The 27,123-nt window shown below is 43.5% G+C and overlaps 1 protein-coding gene across 3 annotated transcripts in view; it reads left to right on the top strand.

The window, feature by feature from the left end:
• The window catches only part of LOC129862041 (anoctamin-1-like), a 124,562-nt gene that overhangs the window by 67,406 nt on the left and 30,033 nt on the right, over positions 1-27,123 (top strand). For all 3 annotated transcript variants that reach the window (XM_055933367.1, XM_055933368.1, XM_055933366.1), the window contains 4 exons: positions 13,158-13,222; positions 14,150-14,284; positions 22,190-22,350; positions 26,101-26,183. In XM_055933367.1, the coding sequence (XP_055789342.1) occupies positions 13,158-13,222; positions 14,150-14,284; positions 22,190-22,350; positions 26,101-26,183 (444 nt within the window). The remainder of the gene's footprint in view (positions 1-13,157; positions 13,223-14,149; positions 14,285-22,189; positions 22,351-26,100; positions 26,184-27,123) is intronic.

The raw sequence follows: 27,123 nt of genomic DNA, 5'->3' as shown, positions 1-27,123 counted from the left end.
ACTGATGTTAATAGACCACACTGATGTTAGACCACACTGATGTTAACAGACCACACTGATGTTAATAGACCACACTGATGTTAACAGACCACACTGATGTTAATAGACCACACTGATGTTAGACCACACTGATATTAACAGACCACACTGATGTTAATAGACCACACTGATGTTAATAGACCACACTGATGTTAATAGACCACACTGATGTTAGACCACACTGATGTTAACAGACCACACTGATGTTAGACCACACTGATGTTAACAGACCACACTGATGTTAATAGACCACACTGATGTTAGACCACACTGATGTTAACAGACCACACTGATGTTAATAGACCACACTGATGTTAACAGACCACACTGATGTTAATAGACCACACTGATGTTAATAGACCACACTGATGTTAATAGACCACACTGATGTTAATAGACCACACTGATGTTAATAGACCACACTGATGTTAACAGACCACACTGATGTTAGACCACACTGATGTTAACAGACCACACTGATGTTAATAGACCACACTGATGTTAGACCACACTGATGTTAGACCACACTGATGTTAATAGACCACACTGATATTAACAGACCACACTGATATTAACAGACCACACTGATGTTAACAGACCACACTGATGTTAGACCACACTGATATTAACAGACCACACTGATGTTAATAGACCACACTGATGTTAATAGACCACACTGATATTAACAGACCACACTGATGTTAACAGACCACACTGATGTTAATAGACCACACTGATGTTAGACCACACTGATGTTAACAGACCACACTGATGTTAATAGACCACACTGATGTTAGACCACACTGATGTTAGACTACACTGATATTAACAGACCACACTGATGTTAATAGACCACACTGATGTTAATAGACCACACTGATATTAACAGACCACACTGATGTTAACAGACCACACTGATGTTAATAGACCACACTGATGTTAGACCACACTGATGTTAACAGACCACACTGATGTTAATAGACCACACTGATGTTAACAGACCACACTGATGTTAATAGACCACACTGATGTTAATAGACCACACTGATGTTAATAGACCACACTGATGTTAATAGACCACACTGATGTTAATAGACCACACTGATGTTAACAGACCACACTGATGTTAGACCACACTGATGTTAACAGACCACACTGATGTTAATAGACCACACTGATGTTAGACCACACTGATGTTAGACCACACTGATGTTAATAGACCACACTGATATTAACAGACCACACTGATATTAACAGACCACACTGATGTTAACAGACCACACTGATGTTAATAGACCACACTGATGTTAACAGACCACACTGATATTAACAGACCACACTGATATTAGACCACACTGATATTAACAGACCACACTGATGTTAACAGACCACACTGATGTTAATAGACCACACTGATGTTAGACCACACTGATATTAACAGACCACACTGATATTAACAGACCACACTGATATTAACAGACCACACTGATATTAACAGACCACACTGATATTAACAGACCACACTGATAATAACAGACCACACTGATGTTAACAGACCACACTGATATTAACAGACCACACTGATATTAACAGACCACACTGATGTTAATAGACCACACTGATGTTAGACCACACTGATGTTAGACCACACTGATGTTAATAGACCACACTGATATTAACAGACCACACTGATATTAACAGACCACACTGATGTTAACAGACCACACTGATGTTAGACCACACTGATATTAACAGACCACACTGATGTTAATAGACCACACTGATGTTAATAGACCACACTGATATTAACAGACCACACTGATGTTAACAGACCACACTGATGTTAATAGACCACACTGATGTTAGACCACACTGATGTTAACAGACCACACTGATGTTAATAGACCACACTGATGTTAGACCACACTGATGTTAGACTACACTGATATTAACAGACCACACTGATGTTAATAGACCACACTGATGTTAATAGACCACACTGATATTAACAGACCACACTGATGTTAACAGACCACACTGATGTTAATAGACCACACTGATGTTAGACCACACTGATGTTAACAGACCACACTGATGTTAATAGACCACACTGATGTTAACAGACCACACTGATGTTAATAGACCACACTGATGTTAGACCACACTGATATTAACAGACCACACTGATGTTAATAGACCACACTGATGTTAATAGACCACACTGATATTAACAGACCACACTGATGTTAGACCACACTGATGTTAGACCACACTGATGTTAATAGACCACACTGATATTAACAGACCACACTGATATTAACAGACCACACTGATGTTAACAGACCACACTGATGTTAGACCACACTGATATTAACAGACCACACTGATGTTAATAGACCACACTGATGTTAATAGACCACACTGATATTAACAGACCACACTGATGTTAATAGACCACACTGATGTTAGACCACACTGATGTTAACAGACCACACTGATGTTAATAGACCACACTGATGTTAGACCACACTGATGTTAGACTACACTGATATTAACAGACCACACTGATGTTAATAGACCACACTGATGTTAATAGACCACACTGATATTAACAGACCACACTGATGTTAACAGACCACACTGATGTTAATAGACCACACTGATGTTAGACCACACTGATGTTAACAGACCACACTGATGTTAATAGACCACACTGATGTTAACAGACCACACTGATGTTAATAGACCACACTGATGTTAATAGACCACACTGATGTTAATAGACCACACTGATGTTAATAGACCACACTGATGTTAATAGACCACACTGATGTTAATAGACCACACTGATGTTAGACCACACTGATGTTAACAGACCACACTGATGTTAATAGACCACACTGATGTTAGACCACACTGATGTTAGACCACACTGATGTTAATAGACCACACTGATATTAACAGACCACACTGATATTAACAGACCACACTGATGTTAACAGACCACACTGATGTTAATAGACCACACTGATGTTAACAGACCACACTGATATTAACAGACCACACTGATATTAGACCACACTGATATTAACAGACCACACTGATGTTAACAGACCACACTGATGTTAATAGACCACACTGATGTTAGACCACACTGATATTAACAGACCACACTGATATTAACAGACCACACTGATATTAACAGACCACACTGATATTAACAGACCACACTGATAATAACAGACCACACTGATATTAATAGACCACACTGATATTAACAGACCACACTGATGTTAACAGACCACACTGATATTAATAGACCACACTGATATTAACAGACCACACTGATGTTAACAGACCACACTGATGTTAACAGACCACACTGATATTAACAGACCACACTGATGTTAACAGACCACACTGATATTAACAGACCACACTGATATTAACAGACCACACTGATAATAACAGACCACACTGATGTTAACAGACCACACTGATGTTAACAGACCACACTGATGTTAATAGACCACACTGATATTAATAGACCACACTGATGTTAACAGACCACACTGATGTTAACAGACCACACTGATGTTAATAGACCACACTGATGTTAGACCACACTGATATTAACAGACCACACTGATATTAACAGACCACACTGATGTTAACAGACCACACTGATATTAACAGACCACACTGATATTAACAGACCACACTGATATTAACAGACCACACTGATATTAATAGACCACACTGATGTTAATAGACCACCATGATGTTAACAGACCACACTGATATTAACAGACCACACTGATATTAACAGACCACACTGATATTAACAGACCACACTGATATTAACAGACCACACTGATGTTAACAGACCACACTGATATTAACAGACCACACTGATATTAACCGACCACACTGATATTAACAGACCACACTGATAATAACAGACCACACTGATATTAACAGACCACACTGATATTAACAGACCACACTGATATTAACAGACCACACTGATGTTAACAGACCACACTGATATTAACAGACCACACTGATATTAACAGACCACACTGATGTTAACAGACCACACTGATGTTAGACTACACTGATGTTAACAGACCACACTGATATTAACAGACCACACTGATGTTAACAGACCACACTGATGTTAATAGACCACACTGATGTTAACAGACCACACTGATGTTAATAGACCACACTGATATTAACAGACCACACTGATATTAACAGACCACACTGATATTAACAGACCACACTGATGTTAACAGACCACACTGATGTTAATAGACCACACTGATATTAACAGACCACACTGATGTTAATAGACCACACTGATGTTAATAGACCACACTGATGTTAATAGACCACACTGATGTTAGACCACACTGATGTTAGACCACACTGATATTAACAGACCACACTGATGTTAATAGACCACACTGATATTAACAGACCACACTGATGTTAATAGACCACACTAATGTTAATAGACCACACTGATGTTAATAGACCACACTGATGTTAATAGACCACACTGATGTTAACAGACCACACTGATGTTAACAGACCACACTGATATTAACAGACCACACTGATGTTAGACCACACTGATATTAATAGACCACACTGATGTTAATAGACCACACTGATGTTAATAGACCACACTGATGTTAACAGACCACACTGATATTAACAGACCACACTGATATTAACAGACCACACTGATGTTAACAGACCACACTGATGTTAGACCACACTGATATTAACAGACCACACTGATGTTAATAGACCACACTGATATTAACAGACCACACTGATATTAACAGACCACACTGATATTAACAGACCACACTGATGTTAACAGACCACACTGATGTTAACAGACCACACTGATGTTAACAGACCACACTGATATTAACAGACCACACTGATATTACCAGACCACACTGATGTTAACAGACCACATTGATGTTAACAGCCGTGTTTCTGGAGATGGTTTAATTGATGCGTGTACAGCTGCTTGGTGTGTGTTTAATGACTGTACAGCTGCTTGGTGTGTGAGCAGGGCAGACCCCTCTCCAAGACGATGGGCTGGGCCCTGTGGATGACAGCTAAACAATCTAATCAGCTGACTCTGCTGCATTGGCACAGGGTCCTGTTTGTACTGAGGTCTCTTCAGGCCTCCTCTGCTCTGCCTGCTGGAGAGCTGTTGGTGTGTGTGTGTGTGTGTGTGTGTGTGTGTGTGTGTGTGTGTGTGTCTGTCTGTGTGTGTGTGTGTGTGTGTGTGTGTGTGTGTGTGTGTGTGTGTGTGTGTGTGTGTGTGTGTGTGTGTGCGCCCATGCGCATGTGTGTGTGTGTGTGTGTACATGCGCATGTGTGTGTGTGTGTGTACATGTGTGTGTGTGTGTGTGTGTGTGTGTGTGTGTGTGTGTGTGTGTGTGTGTGTGTGTGTGTGTGTGTGTGTGTGTGTGTGTGTGTGTGTGTGTGTGTGTGTGTGTGTGTGTGTGTGTGTGTGTGTGTGTGTGTGTGTGCGCCCATGCGCATGTGTGTGTGTGTGTGTGTACATGCGCATGTGTGTGTGTGTGTGTACATGTGTGTGTGTCTGTATGACTGGCTAAGTGTGTACCTCTCTACATTGAGCCTGAGAAAGAAAGTGGTGACTGCAGTAACTGTATCTGGGACTAGTTTAGAGCAGACTCAAGGTTTGTTTGGCTTTTCAACAGACATTCCTGTTAGCTAGCTTATTCAGATGTTCTGGTGCTTTGTTCTTATTAGCTGTTTCCTTCAGTTTACACCTCAAATACTGCATGGAATGGAGGTCTGGTGTGGAGACTGTGATGGTTCATCAGGAACGGTGCTTCGTCTTCGCCGACCAAATAGTGTCCTGTAGTTTAGCATTTGTGCGTAATACCGTTCCTATTTAAGATCATTCCTGAACATCTAGATAAGGGCATGTGCCCTGAAACATTAGAAAGCAATACTGCATAATTTAGCATATGCTTCATAGAGTTGAGTTCAAACAACAAGTAGAAAATACCCACTATTTTTCCTGTTGTGTAGCCAGGCTGCTGTGTGTTAGTGGTGCAATGGTAGAAAATACCCACTATTTTTCCTGTTGTGTAGCCAGGCTGCTGTGTATTAGTGGTGCAATGGTAGAAAATACCCACTATCTTTCCTGTTGTGTAGCCAGGCTGCTGTGTATTAGTGGTGCAATGGTAGAAAATACCCACTATTTTTCCTGTTGTGTAGCCAGGCTGCTGTGTATTAGTGGTGCCATGGTTCTGTCTGGAACATCTGTTGAGCATTAGAACGATCCGATTGGCATCCCTATCATTGAAACAGAATAATGTCATGTAATTGAGGAATTCTCCCTGAACGGGGACGTGTCCAAGGGTCTTATCTTCCTCCCGCTGAGAATGATTACAATAAGCTCAGCTTGGCGACAGATGGAATGTGTATACTGTAGCGCGTGTGTGTGTGTGTCTCATCTTCACAACAAATTTGTTTTATTAAATTATCGAACAGTTTACATTCTTATAGCCAGCGTAATCCTATTGATAAGATAAATGCAAACATACTATAGTTTAGCGAAGATAAGTGTCTCATAAAGAGGGGAGGGGAGGAGGAGGAGAGGAGGAGGGTATCTTTGGGTGGTGACACAACAGGAGAATAAGCTGCCTGTCTGTAGCCTGTTGGTTAGCTAGGCTTTGTGGAGAGAGAGAAGTCTAGTATGTTATTTTGGTATGACCTGTACAGTATTTCAGTAGGATGGTTGTGGTAGAAACCCTGCCTGTTGGGATATGACCTCTACAGTATTTCAGTAGGATGGTTGTGGTAGAAACCCTGCCTGTTGGGATATGACCTGTACAGTATTTCAGTAGGATGGTTGTGGTAGAAACCCTGCCTGTTGGGATATGACCTGTATAGTATTTCAGTAGGATGGTTGTGGTGGAAACCCTGCCTGTTGGGATATGACCTGTACAGTATTTCAGTAGGATGGTTGTGGTGGAAACCCTGCCTGTTGGGATATGACCTGTACAGTATTTCAGTAGGATGGTTGTGGTGGAAACCCTGCCTGTTGGGATATGACCTGTACAGTATTTCAGTAGGATGGTTGTGGTGGAAACCCTGCCTGTTGGGATATGACCTGTACAGTATTTCAGTAGGATGGTTGTGGTAGAAACCCTGCCTGTTGGGATATGACCTGTACAGTATTTCAGTAGGATGGTTGTGGTGGAAACCCTGCCTGTTGGGATATGACCTGTACAGTATTTCAGTAGGATGGTTATTGTAACGGCGGTCCTCCTCCTCTTCATCTTCGGAAGAGGAGGAGTATTGAGGGAACCAAGGCGCAGCGTAGTGAAATGACATTTTATTAACGAAAAAACACGAACTTGAATAAACTAACAAAAATAACAAACGGTGTAGACAGACCTATACGACGAACTCACATAAAACAAGAAGAACGCACGAATAGGACAATTAGACTACACAAACCGAACAAACCGTAACAGTCGCGTATGGTGCAAACAATTACACAGACACGGAAGACAATCACCCACAACGAACACTGTGACAACGCCTACCTAAATATGACTCTTAATTAGAGGAACGCCAAACACCTGCCTCTAATTAAGAGCCATACCAGGCAACCCAAAACCAACACAGAAACAGAAAACATAGAATGCCCACCCAACCTCACGTCCTGACCAACTAACACACATAACAAACTAACATAAATAGGTCAGGAACGTGACATAACCCCCCCCATAAGGTGCGAACTCTGGGCGCACCAGCACAAAATCTAGGGGAGGGTCTGGGTGGGCATCTAACCACGGTGGTGGCTCAGGCTCCGGGCGAGGTCCCCACCCCACCATAGTCAATCCCAACCTCCATCTACCCCTAAAAATGTCCACCCATATCCCACAAAATCCTCCTTGTAACATCCATGACAGGGACAGCACCGGGACAGAGGAATAAATCAAGACAGAGGGATAGATAAGAATAAAGAGGTAGATCAAGATAGAGAGGGAGATCATAATAGAGGGGCAACTCCGGACTGAAAGGCAGCTCCGGACAGAGAGACAGCTCTGGACTGAGGGGCAGTTCTGGGTATATAGCCCTTTCTGGCTGAAGGGCAGCTCATGGCTGACTGACGAATCTGGACGCTCATGGCAGGCTGACTGCTCTCGACGCTCATGGCAGGCTGACGGCTCTCGACGCTCATGGCTGGCTGACGGCTCTCGACGCTCATGGCTGGCTGACGGCTCTCGACGCTCATGGCTGGCTGACGGCTCTGGCTGCTCATGGCTCGCTGGCGGCTCTGGCTGCTCATGGCTCGCTGGCGGCTCTGGCAGATCCTGTCTGGTTGGCGGCTCTGGCAGATCCTGTCTGGTTGGCGGCTCTGGCAGATCCTGTCTGGTTGGCGGCTCTGGCAGATCCTGTCTGGTTGGCGGCTCTGGCAGATCCTGTCTGACGGGCGGCTCTAGCGGCTCCTGTCTGGCGGGCGGCTCTAGCGGCTCCTGTCTGGCGGGCGGCTCTAGCGGCTCCTGTCTGGCGGACGGCTCTGTAGGCTCATGGCAGACGGGCGGCTTTGCAGGCTCATGGCAGACGGGCGGCTTTGCAGGCTCATTGCAGACGGATGGCTCAGACGGCGCTGGGGAGACGGATGGCTCAGATGGCGCTGGGGAGACGGATGGCTCAGATGGCGCTGGTGAGACGGATGGCTCAGATGGCGCTGGTGAGACGGATGGCTCTGGCCGGATAAGGCGCACTGTAGACCTGGTGCGTGGTGCCGGAACTGGAGGCACCGGGCTAAGGATACGCACCTTCATACTAGTGCGGGGAGCAGGGACAGGGCACACTGTACTCTCAAAGCCCACTCTATACCTGATGCGTGGTACCGGCACTGGTGACACCGGGCTGAGGACAAGCACATCAGGATTAGTAGGGGGAGAAGATACAGTGTGTACAGGGCTCTGGAGACGCACAGGAGGCTTAGTGCGTGGTGCCGGAACTGGAGGCACCGAACTGGATACACGCACTACAGGGAGAGTGCGTGGAGGAGGAACAGGGCTCAGGAGACGCACTGGTAGCCTAGTGCGTAGCGTAGGCACTGTAGGTACTAGGAAATACCGGACCGTGGAGGCGTACTGGCACTCTTGAGCATTGAGCCTGCCCAACCTTACCTGGTTGAATGCTCCCGGTCGCCCGACCAGTGCGGGGAGGTGGAATAACCCGCACAGGCCTATGTAGGCGAACCGGGGAAACCATGCGTAAGGCAGGTGCCATGTATGCCGGCCCGAGGAGACGCACTGGAGACCAGACGCGTTGAGCCGGCCTCATGACACCTGGCTCAATACCCAATCTAGACCTACCAGTGCGGGGAGGTGGAATAACCCGCACTGGGCTATGCACTCGTACAGGAGACACCTTGCGCTCTACTGCGTAACACGGCGCCTGCCCGTACTCCCGCTCTCCACGGTAAGCCTGGGAAGTGGGCGCAGGTCTCCTACCTGCCCTTGGCCCACTACCTCTTAGCCACCCCCAAGAAATTTTTGGGTGTTACTCACGGGCTTTTTGGGCTTCCGTGCCAGACGCGTTCCCTCATAACTCCGGTTCCTCTCTCCGGTAGCCTCTGCTCTCCTCAGTGCCTCCAGCTGTTGGACGGTGATTTACTTTAGCCCATGGTCCTTCTCCGTTAAATACTTGCTCCCAACTCCATAAGTCCTGTATACCTCCCCGTTGCTCCAAATTACGCTGCTTGGTTCTGGAGATTTGGTGGGTGATTCTGTAACGGCGGTCCTCCTCCTCTTAATCTTCGGAAGAGGAGGAGTATTGAGGGAACCAAGGCGCAGCGTAGTGAAATGACATTTTTATTAACGAAAAAACACGAACTTGAATAAACTAACAAAAATAACAAACGGTGTAGACAGACCTAACTAACACACATAACAAACTAACATAAATAGGTCAGGAACGTGACAGTTATGGTGGAAACCCTGCCTGTTGGGATATGACCTCTACAGTATTTCAGTAGGATGGTTGTGGTGGAAACCCTGCCTGTTGGGATATGACCTGTACAGTATTTCAGTAGGATGGTTGTGGTGGAAACCCTGCCTGTTGGGGTTGGAGGGGAGGGAGAGAGAAAGAGGGGCTTCACCACCCTTTCTGTCGACTGTATGGGATAGTTGTGTCTCTGGCAGGGCATCAGAGGGGGATCATTCTAACACTCGGAGCCTACTGCTGATGGTGCCCCGGACCAGCCAACCCACACTACTCTGTCAACACCTGAGCAGCGTAGGATACAGTGGGTACTTGCCAGGGTCTTTGGGCCGAGGATCACTAGGAGAGGGAGGGAGACCACAGCAGCAAGATATGTGACCTGTTGCCATAAGAAAAGGGCAACCAGTGAAAAACAAACACCATTGTAAATAAAAACCCATATTTATTTTTATTTTTTTCTCTTTTGTACTGTAACTATTTGCACATCGTTACAACACTGTATATAGACATAATGTGACATTTGAAATGTCTTTATTCTTTTGGAATTTTTTAATGTAATGTTTACTGTTAATTTTTATTGTTTATTTCACTTTTGTTTATTATCTATTTCACTTGCTTTGGCAATGTAAACATATGTTTCCCACGCCAAAGGTACCCCCTTAAATTGAATTAAGAGAGAGGGAGAGAGAGAGAGAAAGAGAGAGAGAGAGAGAGACAGAGAGGAAAAGAAGGAACATTAAGTCAGAAATCAGCTCAGAGGGGTCGGGTAGGCTGTTTGAATATAATACCAGTCAAAAGTTTGGTTCTAGATAGCACCTTTTTCTCAAAGAGTGTGGTCTTGTACCAGTGTTGAGAATGGAAGGGTTAGAAGGAATGTGCCTGGAGAGCCCGGCCTCAAGCACACAGATCACCTTACTGCTGTCTGCATGGCTGGGAGATACACTACGTTACCCACACAGGGACAACCCAATGCCAAGGGGCCTCGTCCATGAGGACATGTACAGGATGTTACAGGATGTACAAACAGTGTACATATACTGTATGTTACTGTATGTGTGAATGGTTCTTCAATGGCATTTTCACACTGCAAATGATCTATGATGTTTCAAATGTAGAGTGAGAGAGGGGAGAGAACGAGTGAGAGAGAGTGAGAGAGGGGAGAGAGCGAGTGAGAGAGAGTGACAGAGGGGAGAGAGCGAGTGAGAGAGAGAGAGAGAGAGAGAGAGAGAGGGGAGAGAGCGGGTGAGAGAGAGAGAGAGGGGAGAGAGCGAGTGAGAGAGAGAGAGAGAGAGAGAGAGAGAGAGAGAGGAGAGAGCGAGTGAGAGAGAGAGAGAGAGAGAGAGGGGAGAGAGCGGGTGAGAGAGAGAGAGAGAGAGAGGGGAGAGAGCGAGTGAGAGAGAGAGACAGAGGGGAGAGAGCGAGTGAGAGAGAGAGAGAGAGGGGAGAGAGCGAGTGAGAGAGAGAGACAGAGGGGAGAGAGCGAGTGAGAGAGAGAGAGAGAGGGGAGAGAGCGAGTGAGAGAGAGAGAGAGAGAGAGAGAGAGAGAGAGAGAGAGAGAGAGAGAGAGAGAGAGAGAGAGAGAGAGAGAGAGGGGAGAGAGCGAGTGAGAGAGGGAGCTCTTCTGGGAACAGCATGTGTTCTTTACTCGGAAGACAGCCTCTCAGATTTACTTCAATGGAACAAGAGAACCATTGGTTTTGAAATGATCAAAGATACATTAGAGGCTAGACGAAAGTATGAATGAGACGAGAAAGAGAAAAAAACCCGAATCTGTCTTTCAATAACAGATAATGACATTGTTGTGCAATAAGCTTCACAGTTGTACTCTAGCGTTTGATGAAAGCAGTCAGCCAGTGGAACAACAACATGAAGGGTGTTGATCAGACATACAGGCGGACGGAGAGATAGATAGATTGGAAATGAGTGAGTGGTGTCACAGAGAGGGAGGACAGGACAAGGACATAATAGTACTGGATTGAAGGAACACAGCTGTGTCCCCAGATCCCAATACTGTACACTGTGTTCTCCATCCACCAGTCACAACCTTCGCCTCCCTTCCCCCATTTGTCTCTCCCCTGTTCCTCACCCCCTGACTCCTTCCCCTGTCTGTTTCCCCCCTGCTCTTCAACCTTTCCCCCCTCTCCCTGCACAGCTCTCCCCTGTTCCTCACCCCCTGACTCCTTCCCCTGTCTGTTTCCCCCCTGCTCTTCAACCTTTCCCCCCTCTCCCTGCACAGCTCTCCCCTGTTCCTCACCCCCTGACTCCTTCCCCTGTCTGTTTCCCACCTGCTCTTCAACCTTTCCCCTCTCTCCCTGCACAGCTCTCCCCTGTTCCTCACCCCCTGACTCCTTCCCCTGTCTGTTTCCCCCCTGCTCTTCAACCTTTCCCCCCTCTCCCTGCACAGCTCTCCCCTGTTCCTCACCCCCTGACTCCTTCCCCTGTCTGTTTCCCCCCTGCTCTTCAACCTTTCCCCTCTCTCCCTGCACAGCTCTCCCCTGTTCCTCCGCCAGTCACAACCTCAACCCCCCCATCTGTCTCCCCCTTCTGTCTCCCCCTTCTCGTCCCCTCTCCCCTTCACACCTGCCACTCTTTCATTTACCACGGTAGCACGCTCTCTCTACGTTCCACCTGACATCTGTCATCAGATGAGGGAAAAAAAGAGAGCTGACTTCAAATGTATCTGACCTTCTCTGACCCTCGCTGACCTTCTGGCCCTCTCTCACCCTCTGGTCCTCGGTCTCCAACTACAGCTCATATCAGCTTTCAGAGGTCAAAAGACCCATTCACAGCTCTCACACACTCTCTCTCCAGCAATCATGGTTACAGGAGTTTGACTAAGAACTGAGACGGATATAATTGTCAGTGAGAGTCATCAGGAAGACGTGCTGAAGAATTGGAGTGAATGCATGCTGGTTTGAAGGCAATAACACTGACGGTGGCCTAACAGCCGAAACATCTGCTCTGTATGGTTGCCTCTTCAATGAATAGACAAATCAAAATATGACTTTTAAACTCCCCTTTTTAAGTGTGGCCCCTGTAATGCGTGTTATGTTTTGACATTTTGTTGTTCTGTGTTTCAGCTCTTGTATGAAGAGTGGGCGAGTTACAGTGTATTTTACAAATACCAGCCTATCGGGCTAGTAAGGTGAGGGAAAGTTTCCTATAGTGAAACTGGAACATTATTTCTGAGATTGCTCTGTTCTTCCTCAATCGCTATCTGGTGAAGGTCTGTTTAGATTGCAATGTCACATTATGTTTTTAATCTTTATATCAAATATACATTATTTCTTTCATAAGAGAGAAAGTGTTGCGCCTAACCTTACAATGCAGTATGTTCTTCCTAATGCAGGAAATACTTTATACATATTCTATGTTCTTTTATGTATTCTATTATTATCATGACACAAGGCGAGACCCTGATGCAGAAACAGGAGGCAGATTGTTGGAGTTTAACATGTTTAATAATCCAAAAAGGAGTAGGCAAGAGAATGGTCGTGGACAGGTCAAAGGTCAAAACCAGTTCAGAGTCCAATAGGTACCGAAGGGCAGGCAGATTCAAGGTCAGGGCAGGCAGGATGATCAGGCAGGCGGGAAAGTAGTACAGGCAGAGTCAGGCAGTGTTCAAAACCGGGAAGACTAGCAAAAGAGAATAGAAAAGGAGTAAGGGGAAAAACACCTTGACTTGACTAAACATACAAGACGAACTGGCAGAGAGAGACAGGAAACACAGGGATAAATACACTGGCACAGAGAGACAGGAAACACAGGGATAAACACACTGGCACAGAGAGACAGGAAACACAGGGATAAATACACTGGCACAGAGAGACAGGAAACACAGGGATAAATACACTGGCACAGAGAGACAGGAAACACAGGGATAAATACACTGGGGGAAATAAGTGACACCTGGAGGGGGTGGAGACAATCAGAGGGACAGGTGAAACAGATCACAGCGTGACAATTATATTGTATGATATTATATATTATTTTGTATTCTATTATATTGTATTCCATTCTATTATTTCTATTCTATTTGAAAGATGAGATTGCTGTATTGTTTCCTTTACAGGAAGTACTTTGGGGAGAAGATAGGACTGTACTTTGCGTGGCTGGGGCTGTACACCCAGATGCTGATCCCTGCTTCTATAGTGGGAGTCATCGTGTTCCTGTACGGCTGTGCCACCGTAGACGACAACATTCCCAGGTTAGCCCCATACACAGCCAAGGAAATAATCAGTGGTTCTACCCGGCAGTTGCCTGAGGTAACAATTCATACAAGTAATTCACTGTATGTAAGGTGTCTAAGACCATTGAAATGATTGAAGAAGATCGAATGGAAAGCCAGAGACATAGCTCAAGTAGATGTAGGACCTCATTATATTCACATATCCAATTGACTCACTTCAAATATTGTAACAGACAGCTTTAGGATATAGAGTGGTTTACATTGGGATATTTTTTGTTTTTTTTGTTCAACCTTTATTTAACTAGGCAAGTCAGTTAAGAACAAATTCTTATTTACAGTGACGGCCTATCCCAAACCCTAACGACGCTGGGCCAATTATGAGCCGCCCTATGGGACTCCCAATCACAGCCGGTTGTGATATAGCCTGGAATCGAACCAGGGTATGTAGTGACGCCTCTAGCACTGAGATGCAGTGCCTTAGACCGCTGCACCACTCGGGAAGCTTTATACTGTAGAGTGGTTTACAGTGAGATATTGTGACAGCTTTAGACTGTAGAATGGTTTACAGTGGGATATTGTGACAGCTTTAGACTGTAGAGTGGTTTACAGTGGGATATTGTGACAACTTTAGAGTGTAGAGTGGTTTACAGTGGGATATTGTGACAGCTTTAGAGTGTAGAGTGGTTTACAGTGGGATATTGTGACAACTTTAGAGTGTAGAGTGGTTTACAGTGGGATATTGTGACAGCTTTAGACTGTAGAATGGTTTACAGTGGGATATTGTGACAACTTTAGAGTGTAGAGTGGTTTACAGTGGGATATTGTGACAGCTTTAGACTGTAGAATGGTTTACAGTGGGATATTGTGATAACTTTAGAGTGTAGAGTGGTTTACAGTGGGATATTGTGACAGCTTTAGAGTGTAGAGTGGTTTACAGTGAGATATTGTGACAGCTTTAGACTGTAGAATGGTTTACAGTGGGATATTGTGATAACTTTAGAGTGTAGAGTGGTTTACAGTGGGATATTGTGATAACTTTAGAGTGTAGAGTGGTTTACAGTGGGATATTGTGACAGCTTTAGAGTGTAGAGTGGTTTACAGTGGGATATTGAGACAGCTTTAGACTGTAGAGTGGTTTACAGTGGGATATTGAGACAGCTTTAGACTGTAGAGTGGTTTACAGTGAGATATTGTGACAGCTTTAGAGTGTAGAGTGGTTTACAGTGGGATATTGGGACAACTTTAGAGTGTAGAGTGGTTTACAGTGGGATATTGAGACAGCTTTAGACTGTAGAGTGGTTTACAGTGAGATATTGTGACAGCTTTAGAGTGTAGAGTGGTTTACAGTGGGATATTGTGACAACTTTAGAGTGTAGAGTGGTTTACAGTGGGATATTGTGACAGCTTTAGAGTGTAGAGTGGTTTACAGTGGGATATTGTGACAGCTTTAGAGTGTAGAGTGGTTTACAGTGGGATATTGTGACAACTTTAGAGTGTAGAGTGGTTTACAGTGGGATATTGTGACAACTTTAGACTGTAGAATAGTTTACAGTGGGATATTAGCTTTAGACTGTAGAATAGTTTACAGTGGTATATTCGGACAGCTTTAGACTGTATAATAGTTTACAGTGGGATTTTGTGACAGTTTTAGACTGTAGAATAGTTTACAGTGGGATTTTGTGACAGTTTTAGACTGTAGAATATTTTACAGTGGGATTTTGTGACAGCTTTAGACTGTATAATAGTTTACAGTGGGATTTTGTGACAGTTTTAGACTGTAGAATAGTTTACAGTGGGATTTTGTGACAGTTTTAGACTGTAGAATAGTTTACAGTGGGATTTTGTGACAGCTTTAGACTGTAGAATAGTTTACAGTGGGATTTTGTGACAGCTTTAGACTGTAGAATAGTTTACAGTGGGATTTTGTGACAGTTTTAGACTGTAGAATAGTTTACAGTGGGATTTTGGTGACAGTTTTAGACTGTAGAATAGTTTACAGTGGGATTTTGTGACAGTTTTAGACTGTAGAATAGTTTACAGTGGGATTTTGTGACAGTTTTAGACTGTAGAATAGTTTACAGTGGGATTTTGTGACAGCTTTAGACTGTAGAATAGTTTACAGTGGGATTTTGTGACAGCTTTAGACTGTATAATGGTTTACAGTGGGATTTTGTGACAGCTTTAGACTGTAGAATGGTTTACAGTGGGATAATAACACACAGTATAAAGAACCGTGCCATGGTAACTAACAAGTGCAAAACTTGTTGCAGTGCCAAAACGAGAACAAGCAGACATTTCCAGTGGCTTGCGAAAGTATTCACCACCCTTGGCATTTTTCCTATTTTGTTGCTTTACATCCTGTTAATAAAATAGATTTTTGGGGGGTTGTATCATTTACTCAACATGCCTACCACTTTGAGGATGCAAAATATTTTTTCTTGTGAAACACTTCTACTTTTGCAAGGCACTGTAAACGGTTTATATTCAATACTTATTAAGACCATTTATATCTAATACAGTATTTAATATAGCCATCACCTACAGTATTTTATATAGCCATCACCTACAGTATTTAATATAGCCATCACCTACAGTATTTAATATAGCCTACACCTACAGTATTTAATATAGCCATCACCTACAGTATTTAATATAGCCATCACCTACAGTATTTAATATAGCCTACACCTACAGTATTTAATATAGCCATCACCTACAGTTTTTAATGTAGCCATCACCTACAGTATTTAATATAGCCATCACCTACAGTATTTAATATAGCCATCACCTACAGTATTTAATATAGCCTACACCTACAGTTTTTAATAAAACCATCACCTCGTTCCCAGTTCAGAATACCTGCCTTGCGCTGTAGCTCTGTCCTGTCCTGTCACTACTCCCTGGCTCGTGACTAACGTCTTAAATCATCTTCACTTCCTGCCAGCATAAATAACGCAGTGTAATGAAGTATTCATAATGTAGTCCAGGTCACTCTGCTGCTGCCTGAAGCCTGAAGCCTGAAGCCTTGCCTGGCTTGGCTTGACAGTCCACAACTACAAAAAGGAAACGTGTTCCTATACAGAGACAGAAGACAGACGGAAGAGGGGATTTGTGATGTCCAACATCTGGTTAATGTAGATGACAAGAGGAAATTAACCTCCCCCTGGCTAACATCTCATATCGTCGTCAGGATAGTTTGACAGACTCTGCTATCTGTGTCCAGATCCTCTGCCATGCTGCTCACAATCCTCCACAGACATGTGATCTTATTACAGTTTGCCCGACTCACCTGTTATATAAAACAAGAACGGAATATACTTTTAAGATCTGACTTAGTCTTGAGCTCCAGCGGTCTACAGTGTGGAGCGTCAGACTCGTGAGACTAGACCTAATTAATCTACATAACCCAGATCCCTGACATTATTGTGTAAATATGTTCATGAATAGTATTTTCAGCGAACGTAGAGATTTCTTTCAAAACACTTGTGGGTTGAGGTGCGGGTGTACATTCACTATATTTACATGAATTCAATGCCTTGTATGACATATTAAATCTACAGAAGTCAAAAGTCACTCTAGCTCAGGGGTTCCCAAACTTTTACTGCGTGCAACCCTAAATTGACACTTGAAAATAGTGGGAACCCGACTTGGGAATAGATTATACTCCCTAGTTAACGCTGTGTGTTCATATATTCACAAAATTTTTGGTCCTTCATAATAACTAGATGAAAGCACATTCCAATACTGTAAGAGGCTCATTAGTTGACACTAAAAGGTTGTATTCTATTCCCATTTAAAGAGATAAAAGTTATTAATTAGTTTGATAAAAGAACAGATTTTCATAGGGGAAACGTCTATTTCAGGGCTCCCGAGTGGAGCAGCGGTCTAAGGCACTACTTCTCAGTGCAAGAGGTGTCACTACAGACATCCTGGTTCGATTCCAGGCTGCATCTCAACCGGCTGTGATTGGGAGTCGCATAGGGCGGCGCACAATTGGCCCGGCGTAGTCCGGGTTGGGCCGGTGTAGGCCGTCATTGTAAATAAGAATTTGTTCTTAACTGACTTGCCTAGTAAAATAAGGATTCCATTTAAAAAAGGGGGACCCCACATGGGGTGCCGACTCCAAGTTTGGGAGCCACTGCTCTAGCTTGACAGCCTGGCATAGTAACACCCACTGGTGGTACTCAAATCAAATCAAGCTTTATTTCTATAGCACATTTCAGACATGGAATTTTTTTTTATTTTTTTTTATTTAACCTTTATTTAACCAGGTAGGCAAATTGAGAACACGTTCTCATTTACAATTGCGACCTGGCCAAGATAAAGCAAAGCAGTTCGACACATACAACAACACATAGTTACACATGGAGTAAAAACAAACATATAGTCAATAATACAGTGAAAAAAATAAGTCTACAGTATATACAATGTGAGCAAGTGAGGTGAGATAAGGGGGGTGAAGGCAAACAGATATATGTATAAATAAATAAAAATATAAAAAGGCCATGGAGGCGAAGTGAGTACAACACAGCAAGTAAAATAAAAACTAAAAAAAACACTGGAATGGTTGGTTTGCATTGGAAGAAAGTGCAAAGTAGAGACAGAAATAATGGGGTGCAAAGGAGCAAAATAAATTAATAAATAAATACAGTAGGTAAAGAGGTAGTTGTTTGGGCTAAATTGTAGATGGGTTATGTACAGGTGCAGTAATCTATGAGCTGCTCTGACAGCTGGTGCTTAAAGCTAGTGAGGGAGATAGGTGTTTCCAGTTTCAGAGATTTTTGTAGTTCGTTCCAGTCATTGGCAGCAGAGAACTGGAAGGAGAGGCGTCCAAAGGAAGAATTGGTTTTGGGGGTGACTAGAGAGATATACCTGCTGGAGCGCGTGCTACGGGTAGGTGCTGCTATGGTGACCAGCGAGCTGAGATAAGGGGGGACTTTACCTAGCAGGGTCTTGTAGATGACCTGGAACCAATGGGTTTGGCGACGAGTATGAAGCGAGGGCCAGCCAACGAGAGTGTACAGGTCGCAGTGGTGGGTAGTATATGGGGCTTTGGTGACAAAACGGATGGCACTGTGATAGACTGCATCCAATTTATTGAGTAGGGTTTTGGAGGCTATTTTGTAAATGACATCACCGAAGTCGAGGATTGGTAGGATGGTCAGTTTTACAAGGGTATGTTTGGCAGCATGAGTAAAGGATGCTTTGTTGCGGAATAGGAAGCCAATTCTAGATTTGACTTTGGATTGGAGATGTTTGATGTGGGTCTGGAAGGAGAGTTTACAGTCTAACCAGACACCTAGGTATTTGTAGTTGTCCACATATTCTAAGTCAGAGCCGTCCAAAGTAGTGATGTTGGACAGGCGGGCCGGAGCAGGCAGCGATCGGTTGAAGAGCATGCATTTGGTTTTACTTGTATTTAAGAGCAGTTGGAGGCCACGGAAGGAGAGTTGTATGGCATTGAAGCTCGCCTGGAGGGTTGTTAACACAGTGTCAAAAGAAGGGCCAGAAGTATACAGAATAGTGTCGTCTGCGTAGAGGTGGATCAGAGAATCACCAGCAGCAAGAGCGACATCATTGATGTAAACAGAGAAGAGAGTCGGTCCAAGAATTGAACCCTGTGGCACCCCCATAGAGACTGCCAGAGGCCCGGACAACAGACCCTCCGATTTGACACACTGAACTCTATCAGAGAAGTAGTTGGTGAACCAGGCGAGGCAATCATTAGAGAAACCAAGGCTGTCGAGTCTGCCAATGAGGATGTGGTGATTGACAGAGTCAAAAGCCTTGGCCAGGTCAATGAATACGGCTGCACAGTATTGTTTCCTATCGATGGCGGTTACGATATCGTTTATGACCTTGAGCGTGGCTGAGGTGCACCCATGACCAGCTCTGAAACCAGATTGCATAGCGGAGAAGGTGTGGTGTGATTCGAAATGGTCGGTAATCTGTTTGTTGACTTGGCTTTCGAAGACCTTAGAAAGGCAGGGTAGGATAGATATAGGTCTGTAGCAGTTAGGGTCAAGGGTGTCCCCCCCTTTGAAGAGGGGGATAACCGCAGCTGCTTTCCAATCTTTGGGTATCTCAGACGACACGAAAGAGAGGTTGAAGAGGCTAGTAATAGGGGTGGCAACAATTTCAGCAGATAGTTTTAGAAAGAAAGGGTCCAGATTATCTAGCCCGGCTGATTTGTAAGGGTCCAGATTTTGCAGCTCATTAAGAACATCAGCTGACTGTATTTGGGAGAAAGAGAAATGGGGAAGGCTTGGGCGAGTAGCAGAGGGGAGGGCAGTGCTGTTGTCCCGGGTAGGGGTAGCCAGGTGGAAAGCATGGCCAGCCGTAGAAAAATGCTTATTGAAATTCTCAATTATAGTGGATTTGTCGGTGGTGACAGTGTTTCCTATCTTCAGGGCGGTTGGAAGCTGGGAGGAGGTGTTCTTATTCTCCATGGACTTTACGGTGTCCCAGAACTTTTTTGAATTTGTGTTGCAGGAAGCAAATTTCTGCTTGAAAAAGCTAGCCTTGGCTGTTCTAACTGCCTGTGTATATTGGTTTCTGGCTTCCCTGAAAAGTTGCATATCACGGGGGCTGTTCGATGCTAATGCAGAACGCCATAGGATGTTTTTCTGTTGGTTAAGGGCAGTCAGGTCAGGAGAGAACCAAGGGCTATATCTGTTCCTGGTTCTAAATTTCTTGAATGGGGCATGCTTATTCAAGATGGTGAGGAAGGCATTTTTAAAAAATGACCAGGCATCCTCTACTGACGGGATGAGATCAATATCCTTCCAGAATGCAACGCAATGTGCTTCACAGGATAAAACAAATAAAAAAACTATGAAAATCAAAGCTGAAATATCAATAACCATAAGATTTAAAAAATTATGAATGACCAAAACTGAACAACTAAAAAGCACCCTAATGAAAAGCAAAGCTAAAGAGATGTGTTTTAAGATCTCTTTTAAATATGTCCACAGTTTCGGCCCCCCTCAGGTTCTCTGGCAGACTATTCCAGAGGCTGGGGGCTTAGTAACTAAAGGCTGCCTCTCCATGCCTCTTGGTCCTAGGCTTTGGGATAGATAAAAGGCCAGTGCCAAGGGCCAGAAGGACCTACTGGGTACATAACTTAAAAGCATGTCTGACATCAAATCAAACTGTATTAGTCACATTCGCCGAATACAACCTTACAGTGAAATGCTTACTTACGATCCCCTAACCAACAATGCAGTTTAAAAAAAATACGGATAAGAATAAAAGTAACAAGTAATTAAAGAGCATGTATTGGGGTGCACAATCATGGATTGATTTTAAAACCAATAAAATAATCGTGAAATGTTTCATGAAAAAAATAAAATAATAATAATTAAAAAAAATAATAATCGTAAAATGATTTCTAAAACTCACAGGCAGCCAGTGCAGAGACCTTTAAACCGGTGTAATGTGTGCTCTCCGTCTGGTCTTGGTCAGTACCCATGCTGCAGCATTCTGTATGTTTTGTATTTGACCAATGGCATACTTGGGTAGACCAGACAGGAGAGCATTACAGTAGTCAAGCCTGTTTGTAATAAAACCATGGATGAGGCTCTCTGTATCAGCCTGAGAGAGAAATGGCCGTACCTTGGCAATGCTCCTCAGGTGGTAGAAAAATATTTTGGTCACATTCCTAATGTGTGATTTGAAATTTAGTTCAGAATCTAAAATAACACCTAGGTTTTTACCCGGTATTTTATCTTTTTTGTGCCGTGAATAAAAATGTGCTTTGGCTCCAACAATAAGTACCTCGATCTTGATTTAGCTGGAGGAAGTTGTGAGCCATCCAAGTATTTAAAGCACTAATACAGTCTTATAATTTATCCATGGAGATAAAAGGAGATAACGAGGACTGACTGTTTTATCTCTTTCCTCCCCCCATCCCCCTTTCTACAGCATGGAGATCTGCCACCCCAAGAACAACATCACCATGTGCCCGCTGTGTGACAGAGCCTGTAGTTACTGGAAACTGAAGGAAGCCTGCGGGACGGCCCGGGCCAGCCACCTCTTTGACAACCCTGCCACCGTCTTCTTCTCCATCTTCATGGCCCTCTGGGGTAAGAGGCTGAGGCTTGTCCACACAACAGAACAAAACAGCACAACTTTATTTATTTGTATAATTTATTTAACAGGGACAGTACTCAATAATCAACCCCCTAGATGATACGGTCAGGCCCTGCGATAGACTCACATCCTGTCCAGGTGGTGTACATGTACATCAAGCTACCTCACATTGCTATGCTCAAAGGTCAGATCAATGCCAGTCGGCTGGACAGACCACAATATTGTGACCATAACCATGAACACCAAGGTTACAAAGAAACCCCCAATGATTGTGGTCAAGAGAAAACAAATAGAAATTGAATCATGTGCAATTTCAAAATGATTTTTCTGCTGTACCCTGGGAGCTGATTTATCTAGAGGAGGAACGAGACCAGTTGGGGCTCGTCCATCTCCATGGATTGATAATGAACTGGGTGAGGTGTTTTCTCAAAGAAATAGGGCAAAAGTCTTAGCAGCCAAATCTAAAGTAGAAATTGATGAACAGAATTATAGAACACTACGTAATGGTGCAGTTAAATTATATCGTAAGAAAAATAGCTTTATTTTACAAAAATGCTTTTATTGATTGTTTGGAATACAGTGAAGGGCTTACGTGGTACATCTATCCCATAATACTTATCTAGTGTGGAGGTTGACCGGAGAACAACAAAAAAACAGATGACTTTGTCAATAATTTTACAGATTGAAAACATATTTACTGAGAGATAATGTAAACAGCCTTTCTTCCAAACAAGCTATCGTCCAATAGATTGATGATCATATTATGGGCATACATTTTCAATGTGTGTAAGTATGTGATCCCGGGAAGTGCAGGAAATGAACCCTTAACCGGGGGGCCGCTAGCGCTACACTCTTACCAACTGATACTCATACTCTCTGCTCTTCCTCACTTCCACCTATTTTGTTCTTCCAGATGTTCAGTCTCCCATTTGTCCTCTTTCTTTGTTTCCTTTGTTCATTCATGTGTCCACTATTCTTTCTTTCTTTCCCACTTTCTTTTCTACTCTTTCTCCCTTTCCGGCACTCTCTCTCTATGACAGTCCAGTGGGCCACTCAGCCTTGTGGACTGTACTGTACAGAGTCTTACTCTGTGGATTAAACCATGCATGTTTTCCCTTTAAAAATGGTCTCTTTGCTGGTGCCTTCCTGTTCTGTTCATTGTCCCAGTGAGGCTGGGCCTGCGAGGCCTGAGACTGAAGGCAGGAAGCAATAGACTGGAGCACTGCATGAGGGCACAAGTTCAGCACTAGGATTTATTTGCGGTTTAATTTGCTGGTGTGTGTGTGTGTGTGTGAGACATAGGTGTGGATGAGACATTAACGTGTACAGTACTGCATCAGTTCAAGTGTTACAGTATGTTGTGTCTTTGTTATGAAAGAATGATGCAACTGCCGTTCCTCACTGTTGGAGGTAGGAATTAATGTTTTACAGCCTCTCAACTGGAATACAATGTGTTATTCTCAAAGGACATGGACAATCCTTAACAATTAGCCAAAACATTTATTTCAAATACATTTTTACACCTTCCTCAGGCATTCCATTAATATTCTGGGTCACATTCAAGTCTGATGATTACATTTTTGCAAACTCACAAAAATGCAAACTCCCCATTTAGTTTTAATAGAACAACTTAGTGTGTGAAATATGGAGAATTGAAAGGCCATTTTCAGACCAATTGGAGTAAATATGTGAGACATGTTTTTGCATAACTGTCTGTCTGCCCTCCCTGTCTCTCCTGTCAGAGTCAACGTTATGACCAGAATGCTGTTTTTGTTATCCACAAATGTATATATCAGCATCCCTAATGTAGTTGGACACATGTTGTCATACTAAAATGTTTACTCCACGTGAGTGTTCTCTTTCATTTAATCACTCAATGTTGAGGAGACTAAACTGCTTGGTGTAACCCTAGATTGGTAACTGACATGGTCAAAATATATTGATGCAACGGAAGCTAAGATGGGGAGAGGTCTGTCCATGTTAAAGCGCGGCTCAGCTTTCTTAACATTACAATCAACTTAACAAGTCGACCAGGCCTTAGTTTTATCCCGTCTGGACTACTGCCCAGTTATATGGTCAAGTGCCACCAAGAACATAGGCAAATTACAGTTTGCCCAGAACAGAGCAGCACGGCTGATCTTTAAATGTACGCAGAGCGTTATAATTTAAATAACATGCATGTCAATTTCTCCTGGCTCAAAGTAGAGGAGAGATTGACTGCATCACACGTCTTTGTGAGAGGTATTGACATTTTGAAATCACCAAACTGTCTGTTCAAACAGGTAACACACAGCTCAGACACCCATACATTCCCACAAGACATGCCACCAGAGGTCTCTTCAAAGTCCAGAACAGACTTTGGGAAACGTACAGTGCTACACAGAGCCATGACTACATGGAACTCTCTTCCACATCAAGTAACTCAAGCAAGCAGTATAATCTGCTAAAAAAACATTGTAATGTTGTGGAATTTTTTATGTATCCTTTTTTTTAACTAGGCAAGTCAGTTAAGAACAAATTCTGATTTACAGTGACGGTCTACCGTGGCCAAACCCTAACCCGGACGACACTGAGCCAATTGTGTGCCGCTCTATGGGACTCCCAATCACAGCCGGTTGTGATACAGCCTGGAATCGAACCAGGGACTGTAATGACGCCTCTAGCACTGAGATGCAGTGCCTTATAGACATCTGCGCCACTTTTTTATATTGTACATTTGTAATATTAGAGTAATGATGTCATAATGTCTTGTATGATGTAATAATGTCTTGTATGATGTAATAATGTCTTGTATGATGTAATGTTTTATTTATGATGTTGTGGTTTGTTGTGATGTAACTGTTTTAACCCTGTTTGGACCCCAAGAAGAGTAGTAAGGGGTATACTAATAAAATACCCCAAAATGCTAATGTCACCACTATAGGAAACTATCTACCATGTCCCATAGTGGTGACAACGTCTCATTCAGAGAACCAAGGTTAGTCATTGAGGAGTTTATTTTTCACAGCAGCTTGTGGAGCGCCCCGTAGAGAGACTACTCATCAAGTAACCCGAGACACTTTGATGGATGAACATTATATGGATGAAAAATAGAACATGTAGTCGCCCCAGGTGCCTGTCTGCATATAGACTCTCCCTGCCACTGTCCCTGCTGTTCCCACAAGACTGAAACATACCTGGAATCCAATTCATGTCATCTCTACACAAGCATTGAATTAGCCCCAAATTTAGCTCCTCATCCCTCACACGTGGCAATTGATCATTGTTTCTCATTATACATTTAATAATTGATCGCTGCAATCCTAATTTTAGCACCTTTATTACGCCACACGCACATAATCATCCTGGTCGGGGAACCATAATTGGACTGCCAAGGTAACTGATAAGTCATTCCACATGCACCTCTCTCGATAATAATAACCTTCTACATAATCTGGCCAATGTTGAAATTTAAACAACTGAATGAAAACAAATGCTTTATGGAGATGCGTGTAATGTAAATCGTTACCAAACTGTAATATCTTCAAAGCTACAATCTTGGATTTGAAAAACAACAAAACAGCAGCTCCATCGCTTGTTTTGGTATACAGCTGAGGGATGAGGCTTTGGAAACGTAACCCTTCTCGAATTTGTACTAGGCACTCTCGATCCAAGGACTGACAATCTTGTTGATATTGAGGATGATGTTGTTCTTGCGTTCAAGGGGCTCTTAACAGAACTCGTAACTGTGTTGGGTTGTACAGCTGCCATGTTCATGGAGCACTGGAAGAGAAGACAGATGCGTCTCAACTATGAATGGGATCTGACAGGCTTCGAGGAGGAGGAGGTGAGTGCTCTCCTGTTAGAGTCTTGCATTCCACTTTGTTTGTAAATGGGAGCACCATACTGTGGACTGTCCCAAATAATGCTGAGAGATGATGAGTTCATGTTTTACAATGCTGTTCTTCCTGTCCATTAACATTTCCTCCACACAATAGTTTATTATTCATAATTCCATCACTAGCCATGGGAAATGAATAGAAGAGAAAATGGTGTATAACTGGATTCCAGTTCTCCTCAGTGTTGTCTTGTTTGGAGACACAACAATAACTGGCACAGTAGACGGAAATAAATATTATATTTTTTTACTTCAAGTCCATTTTCCCCAAAATATTTAAAGGTTGAGGTATTTTGTAACTGTCTTGTCCTCCTCTTTCCCCCGTGGGTATCTACAGGAAGAGCTGAAGGTTTGGAACATTTCATTTTACACAAAATCTATATCTTTTTCCCCCTCAATCACCGTCTGGCTTTGCTACCCCCACACTGGCTCTTCTTCCTCAGACTGTCCACGGACACCACCTCGCCCTCCTAAAGCACCACAAACCACCACTACCCACAAACCACCACTACCCATTGAACCACCACTCTTTCTCTGAATGCCCACTAGCGTTGCACAATTCTGCATCTTCCAACCAGGATTGCTGGAGAACCTGGGAATTTTGCAACCCTAATGCTCACTGCTTCTGGCCTGCTTACAGCACCTGTACCATCCTGTCTCCTGTGAGTCGGATGTCAGGTTCAGCTCCCCCGCCCACGATCTCCTGGCCTAGCCAGCCTTCTCTCTGTCTCTCTCTGTCTCCCTGACCTAACTCCTCTACAAAGATTCATGCTGCAGGAGACCAGCAGCCACTGCAGCCCTCTAACCATCTCAATAGAAATAAGGGACCAGCGATTGTAGTCAACTGTAGTCTTTGAACATATTCTACCTACTCTGTACTGTAGAACTT

Source organism: Salvelinus fontinalis, chromosome 9 (assembly GCF_029448725.1).
Source record: "Salvelinus fontinalis isolate EN_2023a chromosome 9, ASM2944872v1, whole genome shotgun sequence".
NCBI classification, from domain to species: Eukaryota; Metazoa; Chordata; class Actinopteri; order Salmoniformes; family Salmonidae; genus Salvelinus; species Salvelinus fontinalis.
Note: the sequence above shows the minus strand (reverse complement) of the source record. Positions and strands in the feature narration are given on the sequence as shown.